Source organism: Podarcis pityusensis, assembly GCF_964106645.2.
Source record: "Podarcis pityusensis genome assembly, chromosome: 8".
NCBI lineage: Eukaryota > Metazoa > Chordata > Lepidosauria > Squamata > Lacertidae > Podarcis > Podarcis pityusensis.
In genome coordinates this window covers 50,050,864-50,078,327 of record NC_138033.1, presented here as the reverse complement: position 1 = coordinate 50,078,327, position 27,464 = coordinate 50,050,864, and the positions used below count along the sequence as shown (strand labels likewise).

Sequence of the window (27,464 nt, the reverse complement as noted above, 5' to 3'; positions counted from 1 at the left end):
CCTTGCAACTGCTTCATTCCTCCCTTGCAGCCTTGTTCACAAGGCGATTTTTTAAAATTTCCCCAGCCTTCCCCAACCAGAGGGCCTCCAGTTGTTTTGGACTACAATTCCCATCAGCTCCAGTCAGCAGGCTGGTTTTGAGTGAGATAGGTATCTTCTCCAACCTGTGAGATCTTCCCCTTTGCAACTGCAGTCCTCCACTGTTGCCACATGGCAGTGAAGCGGCAGCATGGTGGTTCATAGGGCCTTGCTTTGCCTGCCTGCCTTCCTCCAGTTGGGGTTGTTTAGAAGCAGACAGACAACAAAATGGATCTGAATTTCCGGCTCTTGCTGTAAGGGTGTCCTGCTTGTTTCTCTGCACTATATGGGTATATTGTTTATTTGTTTTTCTCATGCAAAGAGATAATATATAAATGGAGTGTTTTCAGATATGCTCACTGGCTCATCCCTTAGTTTGCCAAAACTTCATCTCATGATTACGGGGGTCACGTCCGGCGTTTCTGTCTGCGCAGGCCATTTTTCTCGTCTGCTCTGCATCTCTGGACCTCGTAATGCTACCTCTGACTGGCTGGGAAACCACAGAAAGAAGAAATCCTTTAGGAATTTAACAATATACCAATGGATAAGGAATGGAATAAGCTTACATTCAAACCAAATCCTAAATGAGGGAGAGATTGCCTCCGTCAGAGCCTCAAACAGTTGTCCCAAATCTGATAGCTTTAAAGTATGGTATTCCGGTGTATGCATGTTTTCCTCTCTACCCCCATCCCAATGGCTTCCAAAATGATGCCTGCCCCCCCGCCCGCCCCCGCCCCCGTGTGGGCAACAAGAAACAAGCAAAAAGCAGGAGGCAGCTATAAAAGAAGGGGCAGAGGTGGGGCTTTGATCTTCCATGATTGAAACCAATGCAAGTGTTTCTGTTGTCAAATAAGGGCTTTGTTTACATTGCTAATTGTTCAATGGGGGGGGGGCTTCCTTACTTTGTTGCGGGGTGGGGGTGGGGGCTTGCTTTCCAAGTCATTTTTCTGTGAGATTTCCTGTTCCAAACTGCATCAGGCAAGGAGGCCTTCTACTTCGTGAATGTGTCTGCCCTTCGCATCCTGCTTGTTTTCAGATTCCACTTCCTACCTGCCAACTGCAAAAGTGGTATTCCCTCCAGAGCACAAAGCAGCTGGGTGGGTTTAATAATAGCCTCAGACAGGGAGAACTCTCCAATACTGAGAACTTCACAGCCATTTGTTCTAAGTAAAGTGGGCAGGCTGCATGATGGCACTAGCATTCCTAGAGACATATGTTGTGACAGCTTCTGTTCATGGCCTCACTTGTGTCGCCTCTGTAAAGCTGAAGGGGTGGTCCAGTTTTTACAAAGCATGGAGCTAAGACAGTATTTCTTAAACTGTGGTACCTGCCCTGCCGGAAGGTGCAAGAGACTTGGAGAAGGTGGATATTCCAGGAGGGAAGGAGCCACTCTTCCCACCCCACTAAAACTGGGTTGTCTTGTGATCTGTCTCCTCGTCAAGTTGCTTCCAGATTTGACCTTTCTGGGGGAAATTCAGTAAGCTATAAAGTCTGCTGCCGCTGACCTGGTTTGCAATACTGTATCTCCATGACTTGTTTGCAAATTAAGTCCTCCTCTGGTAGCACCCTAAGGGTTTGTCTACACTTCCACTTGTCCTGTGCCTAGAAAACATGGCTCCAAGCGGTTTTCCCCTTGTCCCACTCCTTTCCTAGATAAAACCTGCTCTTTAGCACGAAATCAGAGTAAACATCAATCCGGAGAAAGCCCAAATTGCTGTTTGCTCCAAGTGAATGCTAAAGAGTGGTTTTCCTCAGGGAAAAGCAGTGGGACAAGAGGAAGTGTGGATGAACCCTACGTTAGAACCTTTAGACCTTTCATAAAAAAGCTGTTTGGTGACGATGGATGGAGGCACAGCCTCGTCAGGTGGTTCTGCACTCAGGTTTGGTTTTCTCCAAGCTACTCCTTTGTCAAATTGCTGATCTATAGTAACACAGTCCACTGTTGGAGGCAGAGGGCCTCTGAATGTCAGTTGCTGGAAACCACAGGTGAGGAGAGTGGAGTTGCGCTCAGGTCCTGCTTGCAGATTTTCCACAGGGGCATCTGATTGGCCACTGTGAGAACAGGATGCTGGGCTAGATGAGTCACTGGCCTGATCCAGCAGCCAAGCTCTTCTGAACACTCCTTAATTCCTTTTAATCGCCCCGTCATACCCTTAACTCTGATTAGACTGAATAAGGTGCCAGGAGGTGGCAAGTATTTCAAAGTCATTTAAGACAGAGCACATGGTTCTAATTATGGGTATGTGACCATGGGTCTCCCAGGTGAGAGGTGAGGAGGTTGCCAGCATCTGTCAATGGTTTTCTGACAAAGTTAGGGAGAGAAGCAAAGAGGAAGATCACTAAGACTTGGACTAACTGGTGTGATAGCTTTGTAACTTACAGGAGTGGGAAGCCAGAGCAGCCCAACCTCTGTCTTTATAGAGCATGGCCTTGAATGTCTGTGAAGCATCCTCAAGTCCATTGGCCCAAACTTGCCCATTGGTTTAAAAAAGTGGCTGGAGGGTGACTTATTGGTGAAAAACAAGCTGAAATGGTTTCTTTCATTGAAATGTTCTCCCAGTAGTCTTTGGGTGTTCACACAAATGAAGCTAACAGTCCAATCCTATGCATGCTTTGCCCAGAAGTAAATCCAGGTAGAAAGTAGAAGAGAGACATTTTTTAACAGAAAGGAAAGTTTACAACCATGGGAAACTTCAGGTCCATCCTAAGCATCCCTTGTGAAGATGCTTTCTCTAAGAGGCCCTCCCTTTAATTTCAGTTACATTGTGGTATTCTTCCAAATTCAACCCTTCAGCATGCTTTAAGTTGTTCCCAACCAAAGTTGCTCGAACGGCAGTGTTGACCTGCTGGATGTCTATGTCAGACATGACCTTTTGGACAGGCTGCATCCAATTCACACAACCATTTTACAGTTTGATTTTGTTAATGGCTTGAGACATGCAGAATTATACTGTGACTCACCCTGTGGCTCACAGTGCCTTTCGTGACCTTTGAGAAATGGGCTGAACATGGACACAGGGAACCATTCTTTTGTCTTGCCAGTTGAAGGCACCAAAGGTCCATGGAAAAGAGGCAACTTGTCTTGAAACATGGCCAACTAACCATCCTTCTTAACTTCTTGCATTGGGGGTTGATAGTCCAATTTTTCCTTTGACCAAAATGTCAGGTGTCTTTTGAGGTCACACTCTTTGGTTGGGTGCTGATTCTTATAAAATCTACTTTGGTCCCTCCCTCCCTTCCCTGATACTTCCAAAATTTTGAAGGCCTGACCACCTGGGGAACAAAAAACTATTTATCCAGGGTCACCGACTATAATCACTTTGGATTCCTCTCAAGTCTCATTTCCTGTCCCATCCATCTGTTGTTCCAGAAAGACCATCCAGCTGCTGTTTCTCTTGACTTGGCCTCACCTGCTCTGTACATACAGTCCCAGGGTCATCATGAAATGAAGCACCAAATGTCTCTTGTGTGTGTGCAGGCTTCATCATCCCTAGCAACCAACATGGGGAAGGGCCATAGCTCAGTCACAGAGCACATGCTTTATATGTCAAAGATCCCGGGTTCAATCCCTAGCATCTCCAGGTCAGACAGGGAAGGACACCTGCCTGAAACCCTGGAGAGCCATTGCCAGGCACTGTGAACAATACTGAGCTAGATGGACTAGTGGTCTTTGTCTAAGGCAGCTTCCTATGTTCCTAAATCGGGTCCATTGACAAACAGTGGTGCTTCATTTGCCACTGATGCCCCTCTCTACTTCTGCTTGCCAAGAGATGGTGTGATGAGATGTTCAGCACCTCCCACCGACAGTACCCACCTCCCATGCAGTTTGCCATACGAATGCTCAGACTGCGAATTTGCCCCCTCATCCGCAGTATAAACAGGCAGGAGACAAGCAATATGCATGGTGGTATATGTGATCCCCCCCCCCAAATAATTGTATCGTGCAGGTGGATATTTTGAAAAGATGAGTCCCATCCTCCCCATGTTTTAATTCGTGTGAAAATATAATGTGGGAACCGGAGGATGTATTCTGAGTGTGTTGAGCGAGGGTGCTTTTGGGGTCAGACTCTGAAAGGAGGACCTGAGGTCACCCACATTGCCTTGGAAACAGATGCTCTTCCCATGGTATGTTTTCAGTGCACATTAAGACATAAAGGTGTCATCATCATCATCATTATCACTGGTCCTCGGTTTCTTGGGGGAAAGCTCTGAGAATTAGAAACAAATGGGAGGAGAGGGGAAACGGAGGTACAGAGAATCCCCACAGAAAGATAAACGCAAGGCCAATCTAGCTTTAAAGACTTTCTGTTCAACCTCATTATTAGATGGGCAAAATTCTGAGAACTGTTCCAGCTCTAACAGTTCTATAGCCAAAAAATAATAATAATACCAGGCTCAGGAGTGGTTATGGAGGAGAACTTGGTTCAAATCCTTCTAGAATGCATACACAACCTTGGCCAGCCTTTGCTTATTTCTTTTTTAAAAAATAAATAAAGTTAAGGTGGCCTTGTTGGCTTTGAGAAATATATATATATATATACACACACACACACACACACACACACACACACACATACACACACAGTCCATATTAGGGCAAAACCTTTATTAGGCCAACCAAAATCTTGTGGATATGACCTAATCAAAGCAATTCTGGGGGAACCAAAGGACTCCTTTCCTTGATTCTTTTCGCTGGCGTATGTCCCAAGGCTGGCTCCTTTCTTGGCCAGAAAGGATGCACCATCTGGACCAGAAGTGGCTCGTTCTTGGGCCTTCTGCTGTTCCTGGAGCGGCTCAGCCAAAAGACTAAGAAACAAAACGGACCGGTGGCATTGCATGTGAGCCCTGCAGCCGCCAGGCTGAGGAAAGCACCATTCTCAGGGTGTTTGGGAAGCGTGTGTCACATTTAGAACCGTGCAATACTTGAATCCGAGGGTGTTGTGAAGAGGAGGGAGGGGAGGATGTGGCTTTGTACAGACGGGCATGGGTGCGCGTGTGTGTGGGTGTTTGCAAAGAGGTTTTAAAGAGAGGAGAATTAATAGAAATTTAAAACAAAACAAAAATTTTAGGAAATAAAACCCTAACTCCCCACCCCAACTCCCGCCACCCCATCCCCCGATCATCTTCCCCTGGTGTTTGTGGGTTTCTGTGGCCATTCCAGAGAAATAACAATGTGATAGGAAGGTTGTTTTTCTGTTCTTGTTTTGGCATGCTGTCCCCGACTCCCTCGCTGTTTCCTGCTTTCTCTAAATGTACTGTATGTTTGACCTGTGAAAGATGTAAACATTATGATTCAGGTTACGTCTGTTCTTAACTCTGTATCCGTGTAATAAACAAAATTTAATATCACCCAACCGGATCTGGGGTCTTTTTTTGGGGGGGGGCTTCTTCTTCCTTCTGCCACGTTAAGTGAGAGCCTACTTAGTGTAGTAGTTAGGGGGTGGGGTTACCTTTTTGGCTGCATAGGCCAGATCTTTTTTGGCAAGTGGGCAACTACCTGACGTCACAGGTGATTTGGTGCTTTGAAGTCCAGATGTTGGGACTTCAAAACACTGCACAGGAAGCAAGGTGCTGATGGAACAAAGAGTTCCTCCCTTCATTTTAGCAGGGAGTTCCATGCAAATCCCTTACTGATTCGTTTTTCCGAATTGAGCAGGATTGAATTGAATTTAAACCAAACAGGATTTAACCCCCTATTTATCAGCTGAATGTATTGATTGCCCACACCAGTTCCCTGCAGGGAAGTGACCTGCACAGCCAATGCAGAATTCCCAAGTGATGTCAGCTGATCGACAGGTGGATGTGATCTTGGGGGGAAAGGCCATGTTAGGCCAAGATTGGGTCACAAGCCAGAGTGGCCCCACCCTTAAAAAAGGGTAAAAAGGTAAAGGACCTCTGGACGGTTAAGTCCAGTCCAAGGCGACGGGTGCAGCGCTCATTTCGCTTTTCAGGCCAAGGAAGCCGACGTTTGTCTACAGCTTTCCGAGTCATGTGGCCAGCATGACTAAACTGCTTCTAGCACCACGGGACACTGTGACAAGTGCCAGAGCACACAGAAATGCCGTTTACCTTCCCGCCACAGCAGTACTTAATTATCTACTTGCACTGGTATGCTTTTGAACTGCTAGGCCTTCTACTGTTCCCGGAGCGGCTCTGCCAAAAAATTTAAAAAACAAAATGGACCTGAGAGAGATCCAGGTTCAAATGCCGCTCAGCTGCATGACGCTCACTGGGTGACCTGGGGCCAGTCACTTCTTTCAGCCTAACCTACCTTGCAAGGTTGACGATAAAATGGGGATAGGAAGAACTGTGTTCACTGCCTAGAGGTTCTTGGAGGAAAGGTGGGATAGAAATATACCGTAATAAACCAACCAACCCATAAGGAAGTAGTCAGATTTGTATAAATAGAAGAACCAGAGGAACTTTGGCACTCCAGCTGGAACCCAGGCTCCAGTAACTCCAGGAGCCAATGAATGTGCAAGAATTCAAAAGAGAAAATGGGGAGAAGTTTCTATTCATTGGTATTCCTCTTAATTAATCATTTACAGAGCCATTACAATGAAGTGATAGTTCATTTCTGTAGCTATTGCTGCTGTTTTAGGCTTTAAGAGGCCTTAACTCAAGCCTCCATGCCTAATGTTGTTGACAGTCTTGAAACCAAAACGCAGAAAAATAGTTCAAGCCTTCCATCCATTCTTTGAGAATAGCAATGTTGGCCTGCATAAAGACAAAAGGAGCCTGCTGACCCATCTAAGCAAGCATCCTGTTGATACTGCCAGCAACTGGTAATCAGATTTATACTACCCCTGGCTGTGGAGGTTCCACTGAGCTATCATGGCTAATAACTGCTGATAGATCACTTTTCCTCCATGTGTTTGTACAGGGATGGGGAACCTGCTACTCTCCAGATGTTGTTGTCTGCAGCATGAACAATAATTGGAGATCCCTGAATTATTTTAAAAGGGGAGGAGTCAGACTATCAACATTGAGAGCCCCGCTGAGTGAAACCTTAAGGTCCGTTTCAGTTAGCATCTCACAGCAGGCAACCTGACACCTCTAGGAAGCCCAGAAGGAGGTTACATTAGGGAAATAGCCCTCTCCCACAGTGGGTCACCAGCATCTGCTACTAAGAGATAAACTGCCACTGTACACAGAGGTTTCATATAACCATGCTAAATAGCCACTGATTGCCTTCTCCTCCATGAGTTGGTCTAATTCCCTTTTAAAGCCATGTAAGCCAGTGGCTATTGCCACATCTCTTGGCAGAAACAGCTCCTTAAATGAATTATGCACTGTGTGAAGAAATACTTCCATTTGCCCTGAATCTCCAGCCAAAAAGTTTCATGGAATTACCCATGAGTTCCAGGGAACTCCGAACAGGTGCTTTCCAGATGTTTGGGAGAACAACTCCCATCAGCCCCAGAACAATTGGTTGGCGTCCATGTGTCTCAAGAAGAAATGGAGTGCGCCTCTGGGGGTGAAGTCAAACCACTGTGTTAGCAGTACCAAAGTGACCTCCCTGAGGCACAAGCCTGAGCAGTGTGTATGGAGGTCCTGGGCTGCCCAGACAACAAAGACCCGCATCTTGGTCTCAGTGATGTGGTCCAAAGGAAAGCAGAACAATATGTTTGGCACCAGCTTGGCTGCAGGAGCTGCCAGAAAAAGGGGTACAAGGTGCTATCTAACTGCCTTAGGGACTTCACTTCTGGATTTGTGTAGCGTTTACTCCTTAGCCGTTTCTTCTCCTGATGATATCCCACAAGGCAGAAGGGGCTGAGGATCAGAGTTTCCCTTCTCCTAGATGGGCTACCTTCCCAGGTTGACGAGCCCCATTTGCCCCTCATTTCCCTCTACAGCATGTGCAGAAACTGCTTTCTCAACCCTTGGCCCCACTATTGGTGTTGTCCGCTCAGTCTGCCAGAGCCTGTCTTTGCATGCAGGGGAAGTCCCTAACTCACTGAGGGTGTGAGACCCACCGGCTACCCTCACCTGGTTGAGCTGGCCAGTCGAAGCTGGGGTGTGGCCGCTATCACATGCTTTCAGGAGCCACAGGTGAGAACTAAGTGCCCCAGAAAGAGCACATGTCCCCTGCCAGAGGTACTACCATTCCCCAATACCCCAAACACCCCATAACACTTTAAACACTTTAAATCAACATACACATGCAAAGCCATGACCATTATTACTAGTAAAACCAGCTAAGTCCCATCTATAAACAAAAGGACACATCTTAACAGAGCGAGTGTGGTGTAGTGGTTAAGAGCAGTGGACTCGTAATGTGGTGAACCGGATTCGCTTCCCCGCTCCTCCACATGCAGCTGCTGGGTGACCTTGGGCCAGTCACACTTCTCTGAAGTCTGTCAGCCCCACTCACCTCACAGAGTGTTTGTTGTGGGGGAGGAAGGGAAAGGAGAATGTTAGCCGCTTTGAGACTCCTTCGGGTAGTGATAAAGTGGGATATCAAATCCAAACTCTCTTCTTAACCAGCCTTGTGCGGCAGGGAGCTCCACAGGACTAAGATTATAACAAACTATGCCCTATATTGACTGTGAGTCGTGGGGGACCTGCTCCCTGCCTTGCAAGCCTTTTTCCACCTAGCCCTGGAGGGCGGAGCCCCGATTGACTCCAGCTACAAAAGCTGCAGCTACTGAAGAGGCCAGGGACCACCTTGTCTGTTTCTTAGTGCAGACTGTTTCTTTAATAATATGCTGCATTTATTAAGTTTTATGTTGTATCTCTGTATTTGTGTCCTTTTTATATAAAAACTTATCTTTATTTATTGGAAAAAACTATCAGTCAAATACACACACACACACACACACACACACACACACTCTCACTTGATATTTGGAGGTATTTATAAATAGCCTGGATCGACATTTCAAACAAATGCTTTCCCCAGAAACTCTCATGCTGTATTATCTTAGCTAATTAAAATAATGTAAACTCGTATGTCATAATTGGCAGCGTCCCATATCTTCTGCTGTAGTCCACAAAGTTTTCCCAGCTTCTTGAGAATCTAACTTGCCTTTGCCTGCCATCTTTGAATCTGTGAAAGTGTGTCAGTTTAACCAGAGCTGCAAACACTCTCTGTTTTTGTGTTGCATTTTTGCATATTGCTTGGAGATGTTTAAATACAATTGAGAAGTGCCTTTAAACAGACCAATAAGACTGACCTTGAATTGCCTGTCAGGACTCAGGAGGTGTTTCTCTTCTCTGCTCCCATCAAGGTAGCTAGCCCCACCTCCAGGGGCTCAAACTCTGCATCTGATTGGCTCTTGATGTATCAAATGGAAGGCAAGAAGCCTTCTTCACCTGTTGCTTCTTCCAAACGGGTCTGAGCCTCTTCCTTAACGTGAGATAAAACAGAAGTGGACCTGCTTGCAAAAAAGGGTGTGAGTGAGCAGCAATGTTTGGACTTGGGGCAAGGTAATTATAAAGAGGGAGGGAGAAGCTTGAGTGGGTCTGAAGCTCTATAAGCCTCTTTCTTGGTTTCAGGATGGGTGGGGCCAGGGCCTGGTGGGTGCAAGGTCCTCCCTGCCAGCTGGGAGGAAGAACTGGAGAAAGGTGTACAGGAGGGAATAGGGGCTTCTGGTGCTTTTTGCATCCCAAAGCAGCAAACTCCATTATGGCACCTTAAAAGCAAGCATATTTATTATGGGAAAGCAAGCATTTGTGGACATTTAAAAGGTGACTGTGAGGTGCTGCTTTCTAACCATGGAAGGATGGTGCTCTCTGGAGTATCTGGTTCCCCCAAATTAGCTGGCTTTTACCTGCAAAACTCCCATTTCCATTGGATTTTTCTGCTGGAGTGTTCTGCTTCCTTCCTTCCTGAACTCAAACGTCATCTTGCTCCCTGTACATATATTCCTTTTTACAAAATAGGGGTCTCTTTTAAAGATGGGTGTATCCTGCTATAATGGGGATGGGAAACCTCGGATTTGGGGGCCAAAAAGAGCCCCCCTCTTTAGCTGCCCAAGTGAGTCTTCGGAGCTACACACCCACAACGTTCACTGACCCTGTTTTACTCCCTTTTCAAGTGTTTTTGCTGAGCGGTAATATGTCCTTGATCTCTGGTAAGGCCTCTTGCTTTGCTGGATGGAGGAGAAAGAGCAGTATGTGAGCGTGTGTAGAAACTAGCCTACTGTATAAAGGTAAAATTTACATTTGTTGCACCGCCCACTTCCCCCCTGCCCCCGCCCTCCACTAGCATGTGGTCCCTGGAAGGGGATGTTACCCTCAGCCTGAAAAAGGTCCCTTAGATATATACTCTGCCCTCTCCACACACACACACACACACACACCTCTCTCTCTCTCTCTCTCACACACACACACACACACACACACACACTTTCACTCACCCCACACACTCTGTCCCTGAAGCTCCCCTGTGCCTCTAACTTGGTTCCTGGGAACCTGTTCTACCATTAGACAGCGTGAAGAGCTTGCCTTAGGGATCTGATTTATGTATGTCATGAAAGGGCAGCAAATTTCACGTTATTTACTTTATTATTATCATTCTGCTTCTATTGCCAGGGAAGATGGGAGTCACTTGTGAGATTTTCTGCCTCAGGCAGACTAGACTGGGGGCTGGGAGAAGAAGGATGTCGTTTATCGCTTTGCCTCAGGTCCCTTAGATATATACTCTGCCCCCTCCACCCCTCTGTGGCTCTGCTTCACATAAAGGCTGCCGTCCTGTGTGTGCTGGAGAATAAGCCTTATTGAACTCAGTGGGGCTTAGCTATGATGAGTGAGGAATCTTAAGGTAAAGGGACCCCTGACCATTAGGTCCAGTCGTGGCCAACTCTGGGGTTGCGGCACTCATCTTGCTTTATTGGCCAAGGGAGTTGGCATACAGGTTCCGGGTCATGTGGCCAGCATGACTAAGCCGCTTCTGGCGAACCAGAACAGCGCACAGAAATGCCGTTTACCTTCCCGCCGGAGCGGTACCTATTTATCTACTTGCACTTTGACGTGCTTTCGAACTGCTAGGTTGGCAGGAGCAGGGACCGAGCAACGGGAGCTCACCCTGTCATGGGGATTCAAACCACCGACCTTCTGATCGGCAAGTCCTAGGCTCTGTGGTTTAACCCACAGCACCACCCGCGTCCCTGAGGTATCTTAGGACTATGCTTTAAGTCAGGGGTGGAGAACATCCGTGACTCTCCAGAGGTTGCTGGATGCCAACTCCCAACTGCCTGAGCAGCCAGCATAGCCAGTGAGCGGGGATGATGGGAGCTGTAGTCTGGCAACATCTGGAGGGCCACAAGTTTCCTACTCCTGCTGTAAGTGTCTGTGGTTGAAAAGAATTGAATTAGCCCAGCTGCTAAGCCCGCATGCCATGGGCACAAATTTCTGTGCTTTACGTTGTTGTTTCCTTGGGCTGATGGGAGTCATAGTCCAAAACACATGAAGGAAAACGGGGGGGGGGGGGGCAAAGTCTGGATGAGTCTGTGTAAATTCCCAGTTACTTTAGAGCTCCAAGCTCACTTTTGGTGCTTCTGTTTTCCTCCCCAAGCCCCCAGTTCCCTGACGCTGAATCCTGGTGGCAGAACCCTCCGTCTCTAGCCACTGCCAATTCCCCCTGGGATGCGACTGAAATCTCAGCTTGGCAGAAGCACCTGGAAGAAGAGACCAAGCTGAGTCCTCTGGAAGAAGATAGAAAGGAGCTCCTGGAAGTGGAAGACCCTGTGAGTCTGGACTGTGGTAGCCCCCATATGTTGTTGGACTCCTAAATCTTTTCCAGCCAGCATGGCCAGGGATGATGGGAGTTGTCATCCAACAACATCTGGAAGGCACCATGTTGGCTTCTTTTGGGGCAGGAGAAACAATAACAGAAAGAGCCTCTAAGGCAGAGTTTCCCAAACTTGGGTCTGCAGCTATTTTTTGGACTACAACTCCCATCATCCCTAACTAGCAGGACTAGTGGTCAGGGCTGATGGGAACTGTAGTCCTAAAACAGCTGGAGACCCAAGTTTGGGAAACCCTACTCTAAGGGATGACTTGAAGGCTGTGGCCCTCCAGATGCTTGGACTCCCATCACCGCCCCCCCCAAACAGCATGGTTATGGTTGATGGGAGGTGTAGTAGCAGCAACAGCTAGAGGGCTACTGGTTGAGCCTCATCTTTATAGGATGGCATTAAGGTATGGTAAGGTGTGCTGTGCAAAATCAATGAGGAAATGGGCTTTTTCAGCTGTGCTGCCCCAGTTTTGGAATACCCTCTGCTGGGAGGTTTGTCTGACACCAATGCTGCTTTAATCTAGGTCAGCACTCACCAATCGTGTGCTTTCCAGATGTTTTGGACTACAACTCCCATCAGTGCTGACTAGGGGTGATGGGAGTTGTAGTCCAAAACAACTGGCGTGTACCAGGTGGGTGAAGGGTGATCTGGGGGATGGATAGAGCCCTTGTTTGTTCAAGGCATCTAAAGTACATGTTTAAAGTATTGTTGATCTGGCTGCATCTTTTATATTTGCTTTTATGTATATTTGTTGTGAAGTCAGCCTGTGATCAGTTTTGATGAATGGTGGATTTATGGTTGCTAAGCTTAAATACGTAAAAAAACCAAAATAAAATCCAAAAGGGACCAGCTTCAAGGGTGCTTTCTTGCAACATGGTTTCATTGGAGCCAGAAATATATTGCTGAGAGGCTGTCTGTGCAGCCAGGTGAGCTGGTTGGGTTAACTGACTCAGGTGGCAAACAGCAAACCATCTCCACTTCTGCTGAGCCTTACAAAGTTGTGTGTGTGCATGCACATGCACACACGCGCACCTATCTACTTAACCAACAGTGGAACTTCTAAGTTTGCAAAGAGCTTTGGAATTGGAGGTCCAGAAGCCTGAGCTTCCCAATCAGAATGGGCAACCTGGTTTTGCACAAGAGTCTCACTCATTCCCTCCTTGAACAGAAGCTGGCTGAGGATGGGCTGATTACTCTGCTGTGCTCCTTCAACACAACCCTGTGCACCTCTCTTATTGCCTCCTCCCCCAATCTTGCTATGCAGGAACTGGAGGCCATCAAGGCCAAGGTCCGTGAGATGGAGAAGGAGGAGGAGTGGCTGCAGGAGCTGCAGGCCGAAGCAAAGAACCTCATCATGAGATCAGAGGCAGGTACGGTTTTCGTGTGTGTTTTAAGGGTTGGCTGACAGCAGCATGCTGTTATCCCAAGCGGCTTCACTGTGTGATTCCAAAAGATATTTGTAGAAGACCTTGTAGCAATGGACAGTGCCACCTCAAGTGCCTGCAAGTGAATGGAGAAAGGGAGTCATAACTGGGCATATTAGGTTGCAAGTCTTTGGGCAGAGCCTGGTTTGCTCCTTTGAACAGTGCCTAGATCCATTGGGAATCGCAAGTGGGAAGGGCACTGCTGGGGATGATGATAGTTGTCATCCAAAAGAAATGGAGGTTACTAGGCTGGCAAAGGCTTTTAGAAAAGAAGCTGTGTTAAGTATAACTTCAGTAAAGATTGCATGGACAGGTATTATGAGGACACTACAAGTCATGAAAGCCAGCTTGCTGCAGTGGCTAATAGTCTGGTGGAAAGACAGGGGAGAACTGCATTCAGATCCTCGCTCAGCGGTGAAGGCTAGCCACTACTTATGCTCAGGCAGACCTTCCTTGCAGGGTTGTCTTGAGGTTAAAATGGAGGAGGCCATTTTCCCTGCCTTTAACTCCTTTTGAAACAGGTGGGATATCAATGTATTGTGTCTGTGTGTGCGTGTGTGTGTGCGTGTGGTCTTATTTCAAAGGGCTGAGAGCTCAGAAGCAGGTTCTCAAAACTCAGAAACTGAGCTCCAACTCCCATCAGCCCCATCCAGGCAGGACAGTGGTCAAGGAAGATGGGAGTTGGAGTCTAGTAACCTCTGAAGAGACACAGGTCAACCACCTCTGGCATACCACGATTCCCATGAGGTCTCCTCCTCCTCCCTTCCACAGGACTTGGTTTGCCTCGGGCAACTCAGGAAAAAATGGAAGTTGACCAGCGCTCTGTCTACGTGGGAAATGTAAGTGATATGGGGCTTCAAGGGAGCGGGAGCAGCATTGAGTGTCTGGGCTAGAGACCCTGCAGAACAGTCTCCCCTTGTTGCTGTGATGCCAACCAGTTGACCGCAAAACACATGGTTAGGATACGAGAACAGTCGTGATTGGCAGGCATGAGCTTCAGCACCTGTCTTCCAAAAATTAAGACACGTTAACTCCCAGCAATTAGAAGAGGGCAGGAGGAAGGGGGCTTTTAGGACCTGGTACATCCCCAGCATGTGGTTAAATAGTCTCTTGCTGCAGAGGCTTTGCTGATCTTTATAAATCACTGTGTACTCTCATAAGAACACACTGAGTCAGTCCATTGCGGGCTGCTCTGTCAGGCCTTCTTGGTAGCGGTTCCCTATTTGTGGAATGCCCTCCTTGTTGAGGTGTGTTCCTCTCCCTCATTACCGACTTTCAGGAGGAAATCAAAAACATCCCTGCTGACCCAGGCATTTGATGTCTGAAAGGCAGTGTTCCTGGCAGCCCTGAGAACTGATTTTAGAATGGTTCCCCCTACTCCAAAATTGTTTTGTTGTTGATGTGCTTGCTGCCCTGGGCTCCTCTGGAAGAAGAGGGGCAGGATATGATTTGAATTCATCACCACCAAGCTCAATATTGTCCACTCTGGCTAGCAGCAGCTCTCCAGGGTTTCAGACAAGGGGACACCCCCAGCTCTAGCTGGAGATGCCAGAGATTGAACTAGGGACCCTCTGCCAAAAGCAGGTGCTTTCCCCACTAGCCTCTGCCTCTTCCCTGAATCGTTGGGCAGTGGGGCAGAAGTCTGGACACGTGTGATGTGATCTTTATAGGTGGATTATGGTGGAAGCGCAGAAGAGCTGGAGTCCCATTTCAACAGCTGCGGTCAGATCAACAGAGTTACTATCCTCTGCGACAAGTTCTCCGGTCATCCTAAAGGGCAAGTGATTTGATGGTGGGGAAGGGGGGCAGTTGTGGTTTTGAAGGATGGGGTGGCTGCCTCTCTTGAGGGCCAGGTAGATGGATGGGATGGCTTCCGGGTGCCAGAGTGAATGCAGCCTGGGGGGGACTGGCTCCTCCTCTTTGCTCATCTCATGACTCACAGGAGGGCAGATGGAACAAGCCAAGATGAAGAAAGCGATCATCCTGCACATGTAGGGCTCTGGGGATCAGCCATGAGCAACATGGCTGGGTGTGGGCCTTGCCAGGTGCCCAGTGAGTCTGACCCCTGAGGCTGCCCTTCTGGATCAGACATGTTCCTCTCTGTCCCTCCACTCCTGGCAGTGCAGATTGTAAATGGCTGAGTAGCCATCATGTCTTTCTGAAGGTTTTGTATTGCTCCAGCAAGTCATTGAGATGAAGAGTGCTTCCAGAAGGCTTGTTTACCAAGCACTAAAAGCCTCATACCCAGCGTTGCATGGGAATTATAAGGAACCAAAAAATCATTGTAATTTTGATATCAGTGGGTTAAAATCAGTGCACTTTTGAAGGGTTCAGTCCACCATCTTGATTCACAGCGGCATCCATTTGTATACAAACGGACAGAAACCTGCTCTTTGACCTCAGGAAACTATCACACAAAATTTGGTTACAGTATCTTAAGAGGTGTCTAAATGCATAGATAACAAAGAGACACACAACTTTCCAAAATAGTAGATTCATCCTGATTTGTTTGCAGGGACGCACTAAGACAGGGGTGACCAACTCCCAGAGTTAAAAACTGACAGTGATCTACCCCCTTTTTGGGGGTTCAGGTCAGTTGTTGAGCCTTTTTTAGGGTAGCGGAAGTTCTTGAGCTTCTTGGCGGGGGCACTGATCTACCGGTGATCTGCCATAGGCATCTGGTGATCTGCCATAGGCATCTACCTATTGGACATGCCTGCACTAAGACAATGCTGGCTATTGAGGTAGCATTCAGCCTGATTTGTTTGTGGAGGAGGCAACGTTGCAACAAAGATAGTGTTATCTAACAGTTTCCAGTGCATTTTGCCATCACTTTCCTTACCACAAAATGGCCAGTCTTTTGGGGAAGCTGGCTTGTTTTTCAGGAGCTTTGAATTCACTCTAAGTGCACAACCTGAATTGGCAGGGATGTGATTGAATCACACCTGAAAATAGAGACAGTCTGGGGACACATAAAGATGCAATGAGAAGGACATATCTGCTTCCCATTGTGGCCCCAGGGGGAATACACAAGTGCATCTTTCTCCCATCAGAAGCTTGCAAATTGGCCCCAGGTGACTTTCACAGCTCCTCCTGTTGTTGCAGGTATGCCTACATTGAGTTTGCTGACAAGAGTTCTGTGAAGGCTGCTGTGGAGCTGGGCGAGAGCACCTTCAGAGGCCGCATCATCAAGGTGTGTATCATGGGAAGAGGAGGGGTGTCTGGGGATGCAGAACCCTACCTTGGGGGTGTGGGCTTGTATTTCTAAGTGGGTAGGGGACCTGCTTTGCATCCAGAAGGTTCCAGGCCCAATCCCTGGCACCAACTCCCCATAAGCAGCTGATGGGAAAGGCCTCTCTCTCCCTGAGACCCTGGAGGGCTGCTGCCAATCAGAGTAGACAGTACTGGTCTATGGGTACCTATATACCTTTCCCTATCTGTGTCTTTCCAAATGTGGGTGTGTTGCTTTCCAAACTGGCCTTTCACTTCCATTCTATGTAACTACAGCCCAGTGTTTCACTTCTGTGCAAAATTTCAAGGTGCCTTCCATCATGTGTTCACATCCCAGTCCAAGATGGAAAGCGAGGGATGTGGAAACTTGCACCCTCTGCAGATGTTGGGCTCGATCCTTCCATCAGGCCCAGCCAGCGTGGACAAGGCTCAGTCAGGGCTGATGGGCAGTGTAGTGAAACAACACCTGGAGCGGGGGGCAGGCTCCCCATCTCTGCTGTAAGCGATGTGAGCTAATTTTGTGGCACCATGTTGTCTTTGCTTCGCTTCAGGTGTTGCCCAAGAGGACCAACATGCCAGGCATCAGCTCCACAGACCGGGGTGGTTCCCGGGGTGCTTTCCATGGCCGGGGGGCTCTGCCTCGCCGCTCCAGTTTCTGTGGAGGGCAGCGTTTAAGGCCACGTGGAAGGGTGCACAGGTGAGTGGACAGCAGAAGAGTGTTTGCCAGTCCAACATCACAGTACGGCTATCATTCCATCAATACAAGCATTTCTGTTTGCCAGATGGGATGCTCTTTCCTCCTCTCTTCCCACACCCCAATGCTGTCCAGAGGGTTTTCCTGAGCAGATTTGTTTGTTTGTGTGTGTGGAGGAGAGTCCCATAGCACTCTCAGGACTCATTCTGCTGGTTTCTGCTAGCGCAACAACTTAGTTACATCCAGCCCTGGATGTCTGAGGCTAGGAACTGAAGGAGAACCGAGGACCTCTTCCTGCTATATACCGTCTTTCTGGGGGACGGTATAAGATGCTAGCACAATCTGCCACTAGAAGCACATTGGCTCCTGGGTGCTGCTGCTGTCAGGCTGGCTCAGCGTCACCTGTGCATCTGCGTGGCCAGCAGGGCCTGTAAGCTGCACGCAGACAAGGAGTTGGACACCTTAGTGGTGCCCATGGGCAGCAGTTCTCTTTTCCATATCGGAAGGAACAGAAATGAGCAACCAGTCAGCTCGGTATCCCAGAAAGAGCAGCTGGCATGGAGTGCCCCTGGGAGCGAGTGTGTCACTTGTGCTGTTCTGGCTTGGCTTGCACTTTCAGCATCCCCAAGTTGTTTCCAGGGGGGGGGGGGGTTGACACCTTTGCCCTAGATGAGCCAAAAAACAACTTTTCTGTCTTTTGCAGGATCTAAAAGCTGGTCTGAGTACAGGGATCTGTGTTTAGGGCTGTCTCTATACACCATAGGGACGCGGGTGGCGCTGTGGGTAAAACCTCAGTGCCTAGGACTTGCCGATCGTATGGTCGGCGGTTCGAATCCCCGCGGCGGGGTGAGCTCCCGTCTTTTGGTCCCAGCTCCTGCCCACCCAGCAGTTCGAAAGCACCCTTAAGTGCAAGTAGATAAATAGGTACCGCTTTATAGCGGGAAGGTAAACGGCGTTTCCATGTGCTGCCACATGACCCGGAAGTGTCTCCGGACAGTGCTGGCCCCCGGCCTCTTAAGTGAGATGGGCGCACAACCCTAGAGTCGGACACGACTGGCCCGTACGGGCAGGGGTACCTTTACCTTTACCTATACACCATTGTCAATCCTCTCTGCTGCTGTTGAGAGTCTGGACTGACTGTGATAACTAAGGGTTTATTTTAATAATTTAGATCCCGATTTTCTTTAGTAAACTGAAACCAATGTGCCTAACCATTAAAAGACCGACTACCACCGTAAGTAAAAAAGGTAAAAAAGTAAAAAAGGACTAAACGGTATGCAAAAATAGCAAAGGCAAAAGATCATTTATTTTATTTTTTATTCATTGCATTTATATGGCACCTTTTCCCTCGAAGCTCAAGCTGGTGCACATGGTTTTCCAACTCCCCATTTTATCCTCTCAGCAACCTGGCAGTGACTGTCCGAAAGCCACCCAGTGTGCTTCATTATTAAGATTAAGGGCTAGAAATTTGCTATGTGTGGTTGTCAGTGGTAAAACAATACCATACTTGTATGCTGTGATCACACAGCATGGAATATACCCAGCTTTGTGCATAGCTCCAGCTGACCATGGCCCTGAATCAGTTTGACAAGGCCACTGGGAATCAATTCTATCAGTGATGGATGGCTCTTGTAGCTAATGAGCAAGTGGCTTATATGAAGGAAAGGCAGAACAGCCTTAGAGGCTGAGTTGATGCATTTACTCATCTAGATTGGTTTATAGTCTCAAGAAATTCCTTTGCTTCTCCTGACCTCTTCCACTCCATTTTGTATGCATTTCTTAATTTTAGATGGTTTTTGGGGACAGCATCCTGGAGTTGGGGTGTTGGGAAAGGGAAGTTCATATAAGGGAGGCCTACAGTTGTGCAACAAAGGGTTGGGTGGATTGTGGAAGAGCAAAATAGATCATAGGCAAGGGTTCTGTTAAGGGCTGCATTCATTCAGGGGCAATCTATAGGGCAGAGGTGGGGAACCTCAGCCCCAGAGGCCTAATGCAGCACTCCAAGACTCTTTATTTGGCCCTTGGGATTCTCCTCTGGCCACACCCCTCGCCTTGCTCTCCCATCTTTGAATGCTTACCTGTGACGATGCCTCTAGCTTGCAAAGATGGAGACAGGGGTGTTTGTGCAGGTAGAAATCTCTGGTACCAGCATGGCTAGAATGTAGCCTACACTGGTGTTAAGGTAAGAGTCACATCCATTGCTCCACCCACTGTTAATCTGGCCCTGCCCACCCTTGTATGCGGCCCCCGGAAAGTTGCCCATGAGTGTGGCCTTCCGGCTGAAGAATGCTCCCCATACCTACTATAATGGACTGCCGTGGGCAGGGCAACTATCCCCCTTCCCTCACTTTCTCTGCACTTGCCCCCCATTGTTTCTTTCATTGGCACCAGCATGAAATTAGGCAAAGCGACTCTTCAATTTAATAATTCAATATTTTATTTTATTTTATCCCTTTGAGTAAATGATGCCTAGGCCAGGGATGGGGTGGTGAAACACCTGGGCTAACTTTTGCCATGGCCAATGTGTGTGTGTGTGTTCTTCTCCAGGGGCCGTGGAAGACTTTCTCCTTGGTACATGCCTTACTAGGCAGTGGGACAAGGTGACCCAAGCCAGGACTCAACTTGGACCGGAACAGGGGAGCAAAAGCAAGTGGATCCGCCCAAATAATATTTCTCCTTTGTTATCCTGTGAGAGTGACTTGCAAGCGTTGAACTTCTATGCCAGTCTTCCAGACAAGACACAGGGTATCTCCTTCTTGGGCAAGGAAAAAAGAAATGCTGGAGTGGCCTAATGCGTGCAAAAAATGACTTTCCCCCCAAATTTATATGTCATCGTTTAGAGCTTCATTTGAATTTTCACTTGATGGGTAGAAAATTAGAACTCTGGTAGGGTCTGGAAACCACCCCACTTCTCTCTGCCCCCCTTTCCGTGATTCTTGGCATGCTGTATTATCCTGTTGATTTTCTTGGTAAGCATTTGACTCTAGGGATGGCTTCAGAAGGGGACTAAGTAGCATCCTGGTAGGTGTTTTAAATGTACATCACCCAAACCCAAATGAGGACTTGTTTCCTTTGAAAGAGGCCAGATCCAACTCTTACATAGAGAAACAAACAGCTGGCATGCTAGTGATGAACAAGTCTTGCAACTAGGGCATCTATTTCCATTGCTCTTCCTCTCCCCACCCCTTCCTCACCGTTGCATCTAAAGGAGTGTCTATGCTATGAATCGTAAGCTGAGTGAATTATATCATGGTCCTTCTGCTCACCCTCTCATATGATCGCGAACAAATACACTTAGATCCCAAGTCTTGTTGGAAATCATGCACTCCTGTGCTTCCCAAGGTTCCTTGGCCAAAGCCATTAATTGTATATATATTTATTTTAAGAAACTGGATTAAGTTTGCAGGGCAGGTGTGTTGTGAAGCTCTCATCAGCCTTAGGTGTCTTTGTGTAATACTTTGCACCTTTGCACCCCATTCAGCCTGGTTGTATAGAACCACTTTCTGTTACATGGGCTTGTGATGAAGGTGTAACTCAAAATGGTGGGCCAGTTTTGTACACCTTTGCTACCTGCTTGAGCTTAAACTGATGGGTCTAATCTGAGCATTTTTAAATTCCATTCTCTTCCCAGCTTGGGAGGAGCTGTGGAGGCCAAATGAAGGAAATTGTGTCGATTTTGGTGGGCTGGGAAGAGAACCACCAAAGGGTAGTGGTGGAGGCAGCAGGGTGTCTTTATTCCTGTCTGCCTTGCATGTCTTGCATTTCTTTCCTATCATATCCTCCTTTTAAAACTAATTTAAGAAAAGTTTATTTGAAGTTAACCTATTGCCTATTTAAATGAGTTTTTTACTATTGCACTCACCTACTATTTATCTCTGTTTAGACTGTTTTCATTCCAGCCCAAAAGAATCCCAATGAAATGATAGATATTAAAAGCAGCTTTCTGCAACCCTGAAATAATAGGACTTGCCAGATCAAAACATTAATAATGATAAAAAAACTCAAACCTTGAAAGTTGTTCATATGGGCGAAACTTATCACCTTGTTTTCTGAATTGCACTGTTATCCGGAATGGACAGTCTAGCTCACATCTTAACTAAATTTATATTTCACATTTAGTGTTTTTACAGTAGCCAGCAAATTCTAAAAGAAACATCTGTTAAATTCCATAATTCATTCTAGTAATCTTTTCCTCAAGCACTGCAATTCCAAGAAGTGTGGTACCCGGGGGGTGGCTGCAGGTCACCTTTACAGGGTGAAAAACATGACCTTTTGATTTTGGCAAGTGAAAAGATGCAACTTCAAGTCCTAAAGGGATAAGAAAAACAATAAATCCCCTGGGAAGTTCTCTTGTGTAAGAGAACTGCAGAGGAGAAATGTTCCTGGGGATTGTATCCTTAAGGAGTAATAAATGGGCAGAAGTTGAAATAAGCAGAGTGAAAAGGGGTTTTTTTGTATTAAATTTGTATGTGAATAGAGATGCCATTTGTGGTAATGTTTGTAAGTTAATATTTTTTTAATAAAATAAAAGATCCAACTGATTAAACTAAACCCACAACAAAAGCATTGGCTGTGGATTTCTCTCTGGGCTAATCTCCCTCCTTTAAGAGGTCATGTTGCATGAACATAAAAAAACCATGAAATGCAGTTATTTCTGGACTATGCCACTTTGGACAGCAAATTGGTGACTGGGTTTTTAATATCTCTCCTGTTACCTTTTTCAGGTTTTTTTTGAAGCCCTCCATGAACACAGAAGGTCAGAGATTACTAACCTAGCTGGTTCCCTGACACGCTAACCTACTGCACTAAAGGGATTTTTAAAGGGGCATTTAAATATGCAGCTCCACCTGCAAACTGAAGTAGTACAATCCAGTAAAGGGACCTAGCAGAAGAGCAGGTATTTTGCAGGCAGAAGATCCCAGATTCAGCCTTTGTGTGACAAGCACCTGTAATCTGATGCGGACTCTGAATAGACAAAATACTGATTTTAGTTCTGATCCACTCTCATGGTTTAATCTCCCATTTTTAATAGCCCCTCTGAGCTGCCCTAGCTAGTTCTTTTGTAACAGGTTTAGAACCATTAAGGAAGTAGAACCATGCTCAAGTAAATAGGCCACTTTGGGGGACACCTTGTTGGGGTTGATCTACTGCATCCAACAAGAGGCAGTGAGGACCACCAACAAGGATGATTTTAAAAGAGGATTATAGACATTCATGGATGATAAGGCTATCAATGGTTATGTTCTCCATCCATTGTCAGAGGCAGAATGCTGGAGTAGATGGGTCACTGGTCAGATACAGCAAGCTTATTCTTACGCTCTTGTCCAAGTTATTTCTCTTACCTGGGAGACATCTTGCTAGCAAGAGGGGGCTTTTCAACTTTTTCACGGTATGGCTACAACCATCCCCTTCCATATACCTTGGTGAACAAGCACAGATTAACTTAGTTAATCAGTTTATTATACAATGTGGGATTTTGGAAGGAAGAATATACACAACAAACAATTCTGTACAGTGGGGCAAGTTGTCTCAGGTAAATCAGCTGGAAGAAGAGGCAGAAGCTTCAACAAACTTGCACCATCATGGACGTCACCATGTTGTCAAAGGCCCTTGGAAAAGCAAGGACATGTAGTGTTAAAAGAAGCAGGGCAAAGGTTCATCAAAGACAGACCAGCTAACTAAGATAATGGAGCAATAAAAAGGCAGCTTTTCACCTATATGGCTGCGTTTGCCAGCAGTTCATCTATCACTGTTGCCTTTAAAACAGTTTCCTCAATCTTGCAAGCAGATTTGAAAGCACAGATATCCAAGAGAGCATTTAACGAAGCAGGTTGCTTCACCTGTCTCATTCCATCCTACAGGCATACTCATACAGTGGTGCCCCGCAAGACGAATGCCTCGCAAGACGGAAAACCCGCTAGACGAAAGGGTTTTCCGTTTTGGAGGTGCTTCGCAAAACGAATTTCCTATGTCCTTGCTTCGCAAGACGAAAATGTCTTGCGAGTTCCTGCGGGGTTTTTTTCCTCCCCCCCCCCCTTTTTCCCAAGCCGCTAAACCGCTTATCAGCTGATGGCTAAGCCGCTTATCAGCTGATCGTTAAGCCGCTTATCAGCTTATAGTTAAGCCGCTTATCAGCTGATCCACTAAGCCCGCTAAGCCGCTAATACTGTAGCACTAATCCGCTAAACCGCTAATGGGCTTGCTTCGCAAGACGAAAAAACCCGCAAGACGAAGAGACTCGCGGAACGGATTCTTTTCGTCTTGCGAGGCACCACTGTATTTTCTTACGTACGCGTGGAAACTCATCATCCCTGACCACTGGACATGTTGGCAAGGAATGATGGGAGTTGTAGTCCAACAACACCTGGGGATTCAAGGTTGAGAAAGGCTGTTCTAAAAAATAGTAAACAACCAACCAGGCAAAATGCCTCAGGTGGAAGTTCCATAATTTGGGTACAATCCACAAGAATCCCACTCTTTAGTAGCTACCTGCTGTACCTCCAGAAAGTGGGGAACACCCAGTGAGGGAGCTCCTAAGATCTTAATTGACAGGAAGATTTATGGCATCATTCCATGATTTTGGAAGGGGAAACAAGAGGTGAATACTATTGCAGAGCAGATGTGGGAGAGGCTCAGGATAATATTGCTAAATGCCACTAGAATAGTTCAGCGGATTCTGGAAAGACAAAGCTTCCAACAGCCCTTTAAGACCAACAAAGCTAGTTAAGTTCCAAAGAGACAGGTACTCTCACCAGCCTGCTCACCTGGATTGGATCTGGTCCCCGGGATTATAAAAGGGGTTGCACATGACATCTGTGAAGGAATTATGCAGCTTCCTGAACATCTGAAAAGGGAAGAACCACTTCAGTGACCAGAATGTAGGGACCAATTAGTCTTGAGTAAGCAGAAGGAAGTTCTACTTTGACTGGCTCCCTGCAGCTGCCCTGTACTTACACTGCGGATTTCGTTGTCCCTGAGTGCCGTGTTGGAAGAATCCACCACCATCACAAACTTCACCTTGGAATTGGTCACGTAGCCATATCTGCTTCAGCAGTCAAGGTCTATTTTTAAGAATATACAAAGCCACCTCACACATAGTCAGGCCATTGGTCCATCATCTCTCAGTACTGTCTATACCAAGGGTGGTTAATCTGAGGCCCTCCTGAAAATCCCAGCTCACATCAGCACTGGCAAGAATAACCAGTGGTTGAGGACTATGGAAGTTATAGTTAAGCAACATTTGCGGTGGGGCGGGGGGGGGGGGGACAATTTAGCTACCACTGGTCTACACTGACTGGCAGAAGCTTTCCAGGGTTCCAAACAAGAATCTCTCAGCCTTTTCTGGAGAGGCCAAATAAGTCTGTGCTCCATCACTGAGCCCTTAACAAATAAACACAAAACAACTGGGTTATGCTAAACACTCCCTAAGCAAGGAGCAGCTTGCCCACATGTAACTGGGTTCAGCTCTCTGCACTGTCACTCATTCTGCAAGCCCAACCCACACCCTATTTTAACCAATCGACTTTAGATTTCAGTTCCAGGGGCTCCTGAGGTATCACATTCCAGATTTGTCCTTCAGCTGGATGAACAAGTTGCTCAGTAGCGGCTGTTGACTGCACAGTCTTAAGGCCACAGAGCAGTTGCATGCAGCCTTAACCACTGTAACTTCTAAACTACATAGGAAGCTGCCTATGCTGAGTCAGCCATTGGTCCATCAAGCTCAGCACTGACTGGCAGCTCTCTAGTTTTCCCAGCCCTACCTGGAAATGCCAGGGATTGAACCTGGGACCTTCTACATACAAAGTTAGTGCCTTACTACTGAGCTATGACTTTTCTCTATATATCAAAGCACACAAAACTAGTTTAAAACTAAACAGCAACAGATCCAACTAAATTCCAGTGCTGCAGCCCAGCTGTGATCAGAACTTTACCCTCCTTTCAGTTCACTTGGAATAATGAAGCAAGACTGCAAGAAGGGAACCTGAGAAACAATCACATAACAGCAGAGCTGGAAGGGATCTTGAATGTGATCTAGGCCAACTCCTCATTCAACCCAAAAGGCATCTAAGATACACTTTGTAGTCTTCAGTTGGGTAGAGCAACCCCAGGTAGAGCTCTCTCTGGTCCACAAGAGCTTTTCCCATAGCAGAGATTTTCTCATCCACAACATCAAGAGACGTGTGGACTGTGTAGTGGAACTTCAGTTCATTTTCTGTTGGAATGCTCTTGATGTACAGAGGGTAGTTCTAGAATGAAAAAACAAACAAACCACCAAGTTACTGAACTATGAAGTGATCCAACTGATCTATGCAGTTCTAACTCCCTCTCCCACAACAGGATTCTAAGTAGTACCTTTTCATACCGATTTTAACACAGAATCCAAATCAGACACCTATCTCAATCAAGCCAGGTGCAAGCCCCCAACAACTGGTTCACAGCTGGAAGAACTCAAATCCCCAAGCAAAGGTCACATTTTTAAGTACATGTTTATTAAAATATGTTCTGCCTTTCTTTGACTCAAGGCCGTTTACAGGCAAGACACAATAAAACAATATTCATATCTGAATTTTTATGCAACCCACATTAATATTTCCAGTTAGGGTTGCAGAAAAAGCAAGGTAAAGCAGCTTTAAACCCCCAGACTCCAACATCCCGATGGAAGGATTGTGGATATTTTCACCCCCTCCCATTGCGAGAATCTCCTGATGTTTTCAGAAAGGAGGGGGCGGAAACTGCTCTTCACTTCTTCTGCTCCTGCCTGACTCTGTGGGGAGTCTGAGTGTTATCTATGTAGAGATTAGATGGCTGAGTGAGAACTGTAACACTCATGCAAGCCAGTAGCTCTTTAGTTTTTAGTTTGCAGTAGCTATTAGAAAATAAAGAAGAGCTATGCTTCACAGCTTTCTTCTGTGTTGTTCATACTCTGCTGAGTTTGGTGCTCACAATGGACAGTTGTGGGTCCAGTGCACTTAGACCTGCTTTCCAGGAGTGGAAGGTCTCTGGAAGTGCTCTAGCTCGCCTAGCCTAGTCAGGGCAGAACCAGTCTTTGAGCCCAGTTGTCGACATCAGCTCAAAGGCGTACTGACAAGGATGTGCCCAAAAAGTTTGACAGTTTTCCGCATACAGTTCATATATGAATTAGGTGCTTTGCTTCCTCCCCTGATCCCCCTCCCTGATTATTACTTGGGAAAGGAGAAGAAAACCTGACGAAAACCAACTCCTTATCACGGTTGTCACTGCAACCCATTCACTTGTCCTGCACAACCTGCACCACTGCCCGGAGAGAGAGAGAGCAAATTTAACAGAGGCTGCTGCAGCCGTTGCTCCTTTCTTGCTTATTGAATGCTACCAAACGGGAAGTAACAAGAAGGGAGGAGCTGGGGGCTCCAGGGATCAGCAGTAGTCCCCACCCCACAGTTGGGGTGTCAGCCTCAGAAGGTGCCAAAGATAGCAGCCCTGCTTTAAGAACCTAGCATAAGAGTCTGACAGGCTCAATCTGGCCCATCTAACAGTGTATCTCAACCTTGGGTCCCCAGATGTTGTTGGACTAAAACTCCCATCATCCCTGAGCTCAGGCCTTGCTAGCTAGGGATGATGGGAGTTGTAGTTCAACATCTGGAAACCCAAGGTTGAGAAAGGCTGATTCTAGTCCAACATCCGGTTATCAAAGTGGCAGACCAGATGCCCCAATGGGAAGCCCCACAAGCAAGACGTAATGCAAGAGCAACTCTCCCATCCTGCTGTTTCCAGCAACTGGTACTCAAAGACAACCTGCCTCTGACAGTGAAAAAAGAGCATAGCCATTAATAGCTTTCCCTGCTCCATGAATTTGTCCGACCCTTTTTCAAAGCCATCCAAGTTGGTGGCCATTACTACATCTTGTGGCAGAGAGTTCCATAGATTAACTAGCTACGTACCCTTTGCGGGGGGTAGAATAGCAGAAGAGAGGATTTACCCTCATTCCCTGGTTAACGGCTTCCCAGGAATGTCTGAAGGCAATTCTTGTGTTCCCCCACCCTTCCCCTTCCTCTCTCCCTCCCCCACCCGCCGCCCCGTCCCTCAATTGCCCCTGCCCGGTCTCCCACCTCCTTGGCGATCACAGCAATACAAACCGCCATCTTGGGTACTGGTGGGTTCGCTTCGTCCCTCCCTCTTTCACGTAACAGCATCTTTGCCCTTTCAGTATTTACATCCACGTGATCGGAGAACCAATGAGCCCAGCGGACCACGGCTCCGCCTCCGCGGCTCTGCGCACGTGACTCTCCTCAGGCGCGAGTGAATGAGCCGGCCCAGACT

General features: G+C 47.1%; 2 protein-coding genes and 1 long non-coding RNA gene across 4 annotated transcripts; 1 reads left to right on the top strand and 2 right to left on the bottom strand.

The window, feature by feature from the left end:
* Positions 1 to 1,520: 1,520 nt before the first annotated feature.
* Positions 1,521 to 5,402, bottom strand: LOC308483737. Its single transcript, XR_013989767.1, has 2 exons — positions 4,624 to 5,402; positions 1,521 to 4,592 (listed from the first exon to the last, which is right to left on the bottom strand). It is a non-coding gene; the product is annotated as an uncharacterized lncRNA (long non-coding RNA).
* Positions 5,403 to 9,180: 3,778 nt separating this feature from the next.
* On the top strand, positions 9,181 to 21,645 carry PABPN1L (PABPN1 like, cytoplasmic). The gene is made up of 8 exons (XM_081017865.1): positions 9,181 to 9,507; positions 11,597 to 11,768; positions 13,084 to 13,189; positions 14,015 to 14,082; positions 14,914 to 15,020; positions 16,349 to 16,436; positions 17,026 to 17,171; positions 19,716 to 21,645. Exons 1-8 carry the CDS (start codon positions 9,488 to 9,490, stop codon positions 19,753 to 19,755), a joined length of 747 nt encoding a protein of 248 aa, XP_080873991.1. The 5' UTR covers positions 9,181 to 9,487; the 3' UTR covers positions 19,756 to 21,645.
* Positions 21,646 to 22,606: 961 nt separating this feature from the next.
* On the bottom strand, positions 22,607 to 27,400 carry TRAPPC2L (trafficking protein particle complex subunit 2L). 2 transcript variants are annotated; one of them, XM_081017882.1, is made up of 5 exons: positions 27,281 to 27,400; positions 25,242 to 25,414; positions 24,123 to 24,210; positions 23,933 to 24,012; positions 22,607 to 22,777 (listed from the first exon to the last, which is right to left on the bottom strand). In XM_081017882.1, exons 1-5 carry the CDS (start codon positions 27,335 to 27,337, stop codon positions 22,732 to 22,734), a joined length of 444 nt encoding a protein of 147 aa, XP_080874008.1. In that variant the 5' UTR covers positions 27,338 to 27,400; the 3' UTR covers positions 22,607 to 22,731. The 2 variants fall into 2 exon arrangements, with proteins under 2 accessions (XP_080874008.1, XP_080874007.1); XM_081017881.1 differs by having other exon boundaries at positions 27,254 to 27,395.
* Between the last annotated feature and the right edge of the window lie 64 nt (positions 27,401 to 27,464).

Coding starts and splice junctions, on each gene's coding strand:
- PABPN1L (XM_081017865.1), top strand. CDS start 9,488: ATGTTTGGACTTGGGGCAAG. Junction 9,508..11,596: donor ATGTTTGGACTTGGGGCAAG/GTAATTATAAAG, acceptor TTCCTCCCCAAG/CCCCCAGTTCCCTGACGCTG. Junction 13,190..14,014: donor CATCATGAGATCAGAGGCAG/GTACGGTTTTCG, acceptor TCCCTTCCACAG/GACTTGGTTTGCCTCGGGCA.
- TRAPPC2L (XM_081017881.1), bottom strand. CDS start 27,337: ATGCTGTTACGTGAAAGAGGGAGGGACGAAGCGAACCCACCAGTACCC. Junction 25,415..27,253: donor TTGCTGTGATCGCCAAGGAG/GTGGGAGACCGG, acceptor TTTTCATTCTAG/AACTACCCTCTGTACATCAA. Junction 22,778..23,932: donor GGGGACCAGATCCAATCCAG/GTGAGCAGGCTG, acceptor TGCTTTTCCAAG/GGCCTTTGACAACATGGTGA.